Source organism: Calonectris borealis, chromosome 16 (assembly GCF_964195595.1).
Source record: "Calonectris borealis chromosome 16, bCalBor7.hap1.2, whole genome shotgun sequence".
In the NCBI taxonomy this organism is placed as follows: domain Eukaryota; kingdom Metazoa; phylum Chordata; class Aves; order Procellariiformes; family Procellariidae; genus Calonectris; species Calonectris borealis.
The window spans coordinates 5,945,155-5,955,265 of record NC_134327.1 but is presented as its reverse complement, the minus strand read 5'-3'; the positions used below and the strand labels follow the sequence as shown (position 1 = coordinate 5,955,265).

Below are 10,111 nucleotides of genomic sequence, written 5' to 3'. Positions count from 1 at the left end.
AAATGACTAATGAAACGGCCTTCTTCCAAGAAAGCATTTAGATTTGAGCACATGCTTAATTTTAAGCTTAAAATTAAGCACCTATTTACGTACTCTGCTGACTCCGGACATTGGTGCCATACATCAGGTTAACATAAACTAAGCAGAAAACTTACTATAAAGTATCAAATTCATTTGAAAAGGAGGTTGTATTGGCCTCTCCAATGGATTACAAATGTTGACCTTAATATGAGGGTAGGGCTACAAACACTCAGCACACAAACACTGCTTTGTAACTTGTTGCTCTTGGGCTATGCCGTTCTTAGGAGAGTCATGATAAGGCAGAAATTCCCTCTAATTCCGATCTTGATATTCCCACTGACTTCAGTATAAGTTTTATGCTTTTAAGTGATTTTGCAACTATGTGAAATATGTTGAAAAATCTTACTATATAAACAGTTGAGTCAGACTACTGTGGAGAATAGGCAATAGTAGTGATTCAAGAAAAGAATTGTCACAATTTAGCAATTTTCCGGTAAATTCATCATGTTTTTATATTCATGCCCAGCTCCTAACGTACCTGCTTCTATCCATATTGCTGATAGTAGACCAAGAGCTGAATGACTGCAGGATAATGTACGGAGCACATACTATGTCCAGGTGAGCTGTAATCTTAAAATGAAAAATTAGAACGAATACAAGACTGAGTAACTCAGCAGAGTAAAAATGGCAAACCTGTAAGTTGCAAGATTTCCACAATGAAATCTCTGAAGCAGTTTCGAAATTAGAATATTCTGAAAAATCACAGTGGAGACGGAAGAAGGTTTTCTCAGTTACCACTTTGGGTTGATCATAGGAAATCCAAGCTGCTATATGAAGTCCATAAGATTTTTTTTTTTTAATTCAGTTTCAGACCTGAGCTGTCCCTGAGTTTGGCGTTGGTAGATGTGGGGTTTTGATAGCAGGGCCCAGCTTTCGTCATGGAATATTTCATTAATTCTTTAGACTTAACTTGCTCTCTCTCATCTTCTTTGGTCATTGATCTATGCAAGGCACGTCTGAGAAGTTGCTTTCCCTTTAAGTGAAATTCGTAAGCATTTTGAACAGAGCAAATGTTACCTGATGGAGAAGGTAAGCTCAGGCAAGAGGCTGTGACAACACAAGCTTAGTGGGGGAGAGTAGCACCGGTGACTGGGACTGTTACCTATGATTTCTGCTTGTGAATCTGGTTAGAAGTAAACAGTAGCTCAGGGTAAACCAGAGGGGCTTACAGCAGGTTAGGACATGACAGCAGGAGAAAATAAATCTTTGCCAGTCCACAGCAGCTTCCTTCAGAAGGTCTTGGCATGCAAGTGTAACTGAGTTTTGACAATGCTTCGGTGGCGTAAGTGATCATCAATCGTGTTAATGTGTGAAGAGTAAACATGGCCGTAGGCTGCCAGGGAAGGTGTATGATGAGAACCCCAGTTCTAGAAGAATGAGTCAGTAGAACAGGAGGTAGATGGTGAATCTCCCTAAAGCAGGAGTAGAAGGTCTTTCTTAGAAGTTCAGTGAACCCTGGAAGACCTATGTCTGAAGTGTAAAAACCTGATTGCTACCAGAAGGACTGTAGTTTAGTGGTTTTATGTATTATTTACACACAATTTCATTCATCTTACATTTGGGACTTTGGCTGAAGGGATGAGCTGCCTCCCATGAACTTGCTTGCTCCCGATGGAAACACCTTACCTTCAGCCCCAAAGCTTTTGCTTTCATCCTGTGTGCTTTTTGATTTATTAATCATTATGGAACAATTACTAGGGTGAATTTTTAATTTTTAATTTATTTATTTATTTTAAACTTACTGCGTGGGATTGTTCTGAACGTTTGCTATGTTGTGATACCATATACTTAATTTCTTTTCCTTGCAGTTTTGTGGAATTTCTAATAGGTTAACTTCTCTCTCTTTTTTTTCAAAAAGGCTGAAATGCTGTTAGAGATTGGATGAGATGTTTGCGTGTGTCTCTCTCTCCCCCTTACTACACACACGCACTCTTTCCTCTGCAGGCTGCCCTGCCAGAGCCCCTCCTCTGGCTGGAAGAGGGGAGTTGAAATAGTGAGCTCCTGCTTTGTGAAGGAAATTTTCTTTCACTGCCTTGCTCAGAGATGCCTTTGAGAGCAGAACTGATGTGGTTTTGTTGACTTCTGGGCTGAGGAGGTGATTTCGATGGCCATGGGGCTGCACGCCATCATTTTACTCTGTGCTGTTGTGGCAGGAGCTTCAGGGAGTAAGTAGAAGAAACTTTTTCCTCTGCTGAGATTGATCTCTCAATGCAAAATACTTCTGCTAAGGAATGATCTCACTAGCAAAACTTCTGAGATGTAAATTATGTTACAACTCATAGGTTTTCAGTAATTCTCATAGCAAGTTTGTCTTGATTTTCAGTGTAGTGTGGCAATTTGCTTTACTGAGCTCTCTGGGTGGTACTGGGCAGGTGGGAGGGCACCCTACCTATAAAGGAGTGCAGTTAGTAGTGCATCTTCCTTCAGCATTACTAGGGAAAGCGACAGAAACAGTGAGATTGTGCCAGTCAATTCATTATCTCTCCTGAAAATAACATCTTCGTATCATGTTGTAAAGTTGTGCTCACTTTGGTATTTGGCAGATGAAGGATTCTGAAAAGTGTGAGTAGGTCATGAAATGCCAATGATGTGGTCCTTTGTTACTCTTGTCAACTGAAAAGAGATAAGTGCATGCAGTTTTTAGAACAAAAATAAATTATGGAAGAAAATTTTAAAATTAAAAAGAACAAAGCAAAGAGCAGAAACTCTAAATTTAGGCACCTTAACAAAGTTAACAAAGTGAACTGATTGCCTGATTGTCCAAGGTGCTCAGCCTACCCCACTCTCGGTCTGTGATAAGCACGTTTAAAAATTCTGAGCACAGCGTTCAGGTATCCACATGGGAGCTGAGAGCGCTCTTAAATCTGGTCCTGGAGAGGTGTGCTCAACATCTTAAAAATCTGATGCTACATAACAGAGAGGAATTTTCCAAGTTTATCTTACCATATTTATTTCAAGGTTCTTGAATAATTTGTACTGATTTCTTCATTTAAAGCCACTAACTTAACACTACCTATTTCCACTGTTTAAAAGAATGGGGTGAGGTAGATAGTCCATTTCTTATCTGACTCACTAGATACTTAAGGATGTTTTTTTTCCCCCAAGGAGACTGAGAAGTGTATCTCTTTCTCCTCAAATGCAGTGTGTTGGGAATGTTGAAGTTAATGCATATGTTTTATGTATAGATAAGTATATTTATAAAAATCAATAGTTGAGTGATAATTCTCATGTGTTACATGACCTGGTCTCTCTATGCTAGAAAGTTTTCTAGTTTTGCAGGTCTCTGTAGCACTAGGACCAAGTTTGCTTGAAAATAACATCTTATTCATACTTTTTAAAGGTAAAATCTGAAGTTCCATACAGAGAATTAATTCTGCAAAATAAAAAGGAGCATTTGTTGGGAGGAAAATATAAATGTGGGGGTAAGACCTTTTCAAGAAAAATGTAATTCTACTCTCCAGAAACTTAAATTTTAACTTGGGAATAAAAAAGTATATAAGCTTGAGTGGGTGCTGAAGAAACAAACACTTTCTTATTTTTTTTCCAAAACCAGTGAATTTCCTTCTTTCCTCCTGCCAATAATTTTCACATTTCACAAAAAGGGATTAAGAGAAGGGAAAATACGGTTCCAATAAATAATATAAATGTGGATTTTTAAATGTTGTAGTTTGACAAGAGCATTTCCTTCTGGCGTATAGCATATATAAAACATCCAAAAGCACAGAACCAGAATAAAGAGACTCTTTTAACTTTTGTCTGCAGTGGGAGATAAAGCTGAGCAGCACAGGGATGTTAGTTACGGCTTAATGGGAAGGTTCATTAGCATATAGTATAGCATGGAAGTTTGGGGCAATTATACTTACTATTGAACTTCTTGTGGGAGTTATTTTTAAGAATAATGGCAAGTTAGAGCTGAATGCTTTTAATACTAATTAAATCATGTAATATATGATTTATTAATAAAGTAGCATTTTCTTTCACTATGGTACATACAAGTGCCATGTATTGAAGAGCAGCAAGATCATGTATTTGCTTTTGGCTGTTCCTTGTATGTTGCTGCAGTGCATATGAGCAGCTGGGATCTGACTGATTTTTGCCATGTGCACGGTCTTATCAATATCTAGGACTTGGGGTAACTTGCTGAGTTGAGTGCTGGGAGTGTTAGCAGTGCAGGATCGGGTCCTGGAACGTGCATCTCGCATGTGTTCATCATGGGGCTCCTCTCTCAAAATTCCTGTAATTCAGCTCAAGTTTATCAGAGAAGTTCTCAAGAGATTGGGACCAGTAGGCTGATCTTCAACATGGTACCTGTGTATTTGCCGGGGGTGAAAGCAATCTGTGATGATTTTGCTTCATGTGCTGAAGCGTGATTTATATCAGTCTGGCCCTTTGAGTGCCTGGTCATCATGCTTGTAGAGGCAATCACAGTGATGCACAGGAAATAGATACCCTAAAAATTTCACTGTTGCTTAACTTCTCTGTGAAAACAGAATTTTCTTCCAGTTCATCATGGACTTTTATGTTGTCTAGCAGTGCTTGCAATAACTGATGAATGTAGTTCTGCCAGGCTTATTTAAGGTCATTCAGCATCAGGGCATTAGAGTGAGAGTCTTACTAGTTTACTGTGCAGATGTGTGTGCACAGAGTGAAGAGAAGGAATGGAGGCTCTGTACATAGCCCTGACTGTTTCCCCTATTCATGCCAATGTGAATCTGAAGCAATTCCATCTGTGTGGTGTGAGTGTGTTCTGCATCCACTGGAATTTGCTGCCCTCCCAGTCAAAGTCTGAATGAAAGTCATGCTGGAGAACAGGCTCTCCAGTGTTAAAGGATGTCTTAACCAACTGCCGCCCTTGAGTTGTGATGTTTAAGTGTTCCTTAGCATGCTGATGCTGGAAGAGTTTTTCTTGGGCAGTAAAGCTTGCTCTTGTTCTACTTTAGATGATACTTATGATTTCTTGAATGGCCATGTGCAATAAAAATCTTAGCTAAGTAGAAATTTTCCCTAACTTCAATAAAGTTAAAAACCTATGGATGTGAAGAAGTGTGGTGTATAAAATGTGTATTTCTTTCTCGGATTAAGAACCCCTTTTTTTAATTTGCTTGGTAATCCATGGTGTTGTTGCATTTCCATACCTACCTCAATAAATACACTAAGGCATGTCGTTCCTTTATGTATGTGCCTGTGTGGTATAGATGTGTGGAAAGGGGCAAGAACAAAGTCTTGTCCCTGTATACTTGGTAGCAAAACTCTTGTGGATTTTTTTTTTTTTTTTTTTTGAGGGACATGCTTTGGTTTCAGTTACTTCATTGTAATTGAAAAGCAGCAGGTCTGTTCTGAGCTGCACACAAATTTTCAGTGCCTTTCTGTTAACTTACCTGTCATTGCAGGATCCTTGGAGAGTTTAAGTTATGGAGCTTCCTGTTTTGCAGAGTGTGTAGGTGAGTAAAACAAAATTGTATTCAGGTCTTGTATGTGATAAGGAAGGAGGGATTTGAAAACTTCCTTCTCTTCAGCAGGGATGTTGTGTTCTTGGAAGAATGGTACTTCTGTCTGAGTGATCGGCATTCGTGGAAGTAGCGGGGAAGTTCCACAAAGCTTTACCAGGCCCAGACCTGCCTAAAGGTCGCATTCTGTGAACTCAGAAAACTCATAGACATTAGAGCTAAGCAAACTACTAAACCAGAGCGGGACAAAACCCAGCCATGTATGAGTGTCTTTTTTACCAGAACCCAGTGTTAGCTCCTTTCATACTGAAACAGGCATGAAGAAAGACTTCTCCTTCAGTAAGCAGGCACAAAACTTCTATTCTGTAAAGGAGGAATGGACGGGAAGACAGAATATTGAACTGACCTGGAAAGGTTTGGTTGAATGGCTTGAGGTGTAGTTTGTAACTTACACTTCTCATTTACGTTGCCAGCAGGTACTTGAATGTGCAAAAGTGCTTTTCAGCGTAACAGCAAGGGGAGCACATGGATGTTCTGCTCCCAAGGAGATCTTGCCCTGGCTTCTTAGCTCCCTACTCAGACAGTGCAGCTCAGAGACCCTTAATCTGTCCAATATTACTTCATCTCTCTGGGGCTTTGTCATTGAAAGTGCTTGAGTGTTGCAGTGCTGCTGTGAGGCAGAGAAAAAGAAGCTGTCTTGTTACGGGAGCCACAGTGGTCATTCTTCCTAGGTGTTGTCGTCTTCATCTCAGGGAAGGGAGAGTATTTTCTTTGAATTTTCCCTCTTCTGCACTTCAGTGGTCCCAGTTAAGGTCGTACCGTGATGTCTTATCTTTTAGGGACACCGTTTTTGTTACATTCTAACATACCACAGCCACCAAAACATGTGGCATTGAAGGTATTGTGACTCTGATCTTCTCATCCTTTCAGGGTTAATTCTTATCACCTGGTCTAGAAGAGAATCTCCTTTGATTAGAGGAATACAGAGACCATGCTCCACACATGAGGGTGTCTGACAATATATTCACTAGGAGACAGTGCTACCCATGGACACTTGTCAGGTCATTACAGTGTCTTCATACAAATACAAATAATCCTTATCTTCCCATGCTTTCTTTTCCTCAGCCTGGATCTTTTCGGGCAGGCTTTCAGAACCAAAGTTGTTTACTTAAAAAACATGTCATTTAGTTTTGTCTGCATATGTGTAGCCACAGCATGGGCATGAAAAGCACCGAATGTATCAGCAGATCTTTTTCATCTTGCTATTGCAAAGGTCCTGCTTTGATGCTCTCTGAAAGGTGTTGAAAGAGCATCATGCTGTAAATGCATTGCATTCCTTTTCTGCTCTTGGAAATTAGATTCCTGCCTTGATAGAAATTGTGAGGTAATGTGCATAGAAGAGAAGGGAATTCTTTTCACCTTTCATACAGGAGCTATCGCTAGCATGCAGGGTGCTTTCAGAAACCCAGTTCCTTCAATTGTAACTCCAAGTGGGAAGGGAACATTCTGAATATCCAGCCCCTTGTTAAGCTGATTTCAGTGGCCAAAAGATTAAAAAGTAGAAAAAAAATAGGGGGAGGGGGAAGCCTAATAGACTAAAGAAAGTTTTTTTTGTTTGTTTCCTAGGACGCAGTGCATCGTACTTCCCCAAAAGAGCTAGATACAGCTACAGGTATTCAGCAGTCACCGGCACATTCCTGCAGGGAAGTATTTACAAAAGCAGTGGCATCTCTCTGGAGAGCACTGTGATCATTGAGGTATTGGGGAACTGCCAGATGGTTTTGAAAGTGAGTATTGTCATAATTGAGTGATCGGGATGAGCTAACGTGGAACTGTATCTTTCTTTGGGATTACTACTACTACATTTAAAACATTTGTTTTTCTTGTAATTAAAAGCCAGTTCAATTCTGGATCTCATAATTAGAGTTGCAGAATTACTTTGATGTGACACGGCTTCAAATTAAGTATTTGCCAGTTTTAAAGGGCAGATTAAACAAATCATTGTTTTCTTTCCCAAGTGGCATGACAGTTTCACTGTTTCGTCACATGAAGCGCAGAACTGGAGATGAAGCTAGTCCCTTTGAAAGGCATTTTCATATCTGTACCAGTAATTTAAAAATAGCAAGCATTTTAAAGAGAACTTGAGAAACTTGTAGGATGTGCTGGATTGTTGCCATTCCTAGCACAGTGTAAAATTCAGTCTTGTAGCACTCCATTGATCTTGGCAGGAGATCTCTCTCTCAGTGACAAGACCAGTTTCAAATTACAGACCTCTTCCTGGGGTGGGCCCTGCGGTAGGCTAGTTTGAGAACTACAGTGCTTTAGCAGGGGGAGCATGGAAAATAAACTTCTTTCATCTGTCTTTATTTTCCTTCAGGTTAACAGAGGGAATGATTCATGGGTTCTGCAGGGGTTGACACGTGTGTACCATATACACATATACATGAGGCCAGTGAAAAATAGGATAGTTTTCCCTGCCCTAACATGGCCATATGGATAAAATTAACTAGCCAATGGTCCTGTGATTTTACATGAAAACTGAGAATTTGGGTACTGTCTTCAGACTGAGTCACTCTCTTCTGCCTTACAATATCAGTGGCTGGATTCCCCAACTTCTAACTCTTTATCTTAATTTGAGGCCTCCTAAGATATGCAAAACAATATGTAGTTGAATGCTTGTTTTTATAAAAAAAAAAAAAGTAGAAGATACTAAGAAAAAAAATTACTAACAGTTGCCGTCTATGCTGTACTTAAAATGGGGCAGAGCGCCACCATTTTTGATCTACCATTTGAGAACAGTTCTTCCTTACCACAACCAGACAAATTGCAAGTACTTTAGGAAATTCCAAAATTAACTTAAATATGTATTTTCTCCTCTGAATTCAGTAAAAGTAAGGTATGAAATGGCTACTGAATACTGAGAACTTTACCAGGTATAGTCTCAAGAATCAACTGAGATGGTTAGTCATTTTGTTTCTCAGTTGGAGTAGAAACAACTTCTGTTTTATCCAGGCTCCTACTTTACCCCAGAGTAGGAGATTGCTTCTGGTGTGGAAATGAAAGGTGTATAATAGTGCTGTATAAAATGTTTTTAATATTGAGTGAAACTTCTTCATAGAAGAAATTTTTGGAAACCATCTGAGATATGTATCCTGAAGATGTGGCTATTGCGGTTGTGTTGCTTGCAACACTGACCCTTTTTTCATAGTCTGTGACATTCTGTGTACATATCCTTATGTGACAAAGTCCACAAGTTCCTATTGACAATGATATTTGTTGCTCTATCATCTTTGCTCCTAGGTGCAAGATGTACAGATTAAGAAAAGTCTTGCGTCCAGAGAGGAGCCTCTGAAGGAAATGGACAGTCTAAGGTAGAAAAACTTCTAATCTGGTCTAGTTCTTGTTTTTTTGAAGTTATGTGGTTTAGCAGCAGCTTGACTTGACATTGTTCACTCTGTTTCATACTTTGTTTAGTTTTAGTTGGTTGTGGTGGGGTGGTGTTTTTTTTTTTTTTGAAAAAGCCGGGATCAAGGTCATCAGCAAAATGAGAGGTTTTTCTGAACCCAATTTTCATCCCTTTGTAAGTAAAAACATTTGGAGAGTAGACAATTAAAATTATTCTGGATACAAATTATCAGGCCTCTAGCTGGCTAGCAGCGTGTATGGATCGCTCACTAGTTCTCTGAGTTGCAGTTGCTTCTTGTACAGACTCTTGAGTTTTGAAGTACGTTTCAGAAGTTCTTGGTTTGGAGGATCTTGACGATGCAAAATGTTGGGGTTTTTTCTTCCGTGATATTTAAATTGCATTTATTCATCTAATGTAATTTTCTTCTTTTATGTGTTTGGTTTTAGTAGCTCATTCATAAGATATGTCAGTGTGTTTCCTCTGGCTGGCAAAGTTATGGACTCTAGTGAAGATGCCTTTACAAAAACTGTCTCTTCAAACTGTGGAGGTCCGGTATTTTCCCAGAGAGCTGATGCTTCTTGTGTCATCAAAAAAAACCAGTTCTGTTGTCTGATTACACTCAGCTTTGTAATCTTCCTCTTTGTCCTGCCACTTGGATTCTCAGCCTTTAAACAACACTGAGAACTGAGATAATTGACTCAATTCAAAGGGTCAAAAAGAGCCAGTTTGGAGTAAACGCACTGCTTTTTATATTTATCAGGAAGATGAATACCCACAGTATGGGTAGTGGTATCAGAGTTCAAATCAGAGTACAAGCACATCTTCTGTGAAGTTTTTTGTAGGATTTTCATAGAGGTAAGAGCAGCCAAAAAATAGAGGTAGCAAAGAAAGCATTCAGTGAAACTTGGCTATTGAAAATAATTATTCAGACGAGTGAACCTTATTAGCATTTGCCTCAGCCCATTGTGAATATACAGTCATCTAGCTTGTTCTCTGAACATGCATGTAATTTCCACAGATAGTAGCAAAAGCAACCACAGTTGCCTAGGAGTTCAGAAACTCTTACCCCATGTACACAGTCTCTTCTCCTGGAAAGACTTTATTCAGGTGTTTGTGCATCGAAAGTTTTTCTCTTACATTACCTTTGTGACCCGGTTGATTAGATGAACAATTAGTT

At 39.4% G+C, this 10,111-nt stretch overlaps 1 protein-coding gene across 1 annotated transcript in view; it reads left to right on the top strand.

The window, feature by feature from the left end:
* The first annotated feature begins 5,132 nt into the window (after positions 1 to 5,132).
* LOC142089451 (uncharacterized) overlaps positions 5,133 to 10,111 on the top strand; it is a 103,518-nt gene continuing 98,539 nt past the window's right edge. The window contains exons 1-3 of the mRNA XM_075166040.1: positions 5,133 to 5,522; positions 7,155 to 7,315; positions 8,829 to 8,899. Of these exons, the coding sequence (XP_075022141.1) occupies positions 7,304 to 7,315; positions 8,829 to 8,899 (83 nt within the window). The 5' untranslated portion in view covers positions 5,133 to 5,522; positions 7,155 to 7,303. The remainder of the gene's footprint in view (positions 5,523 to 7,154; positions 7,316 to 8,828; positions 8,900 to 10,111) is intronic.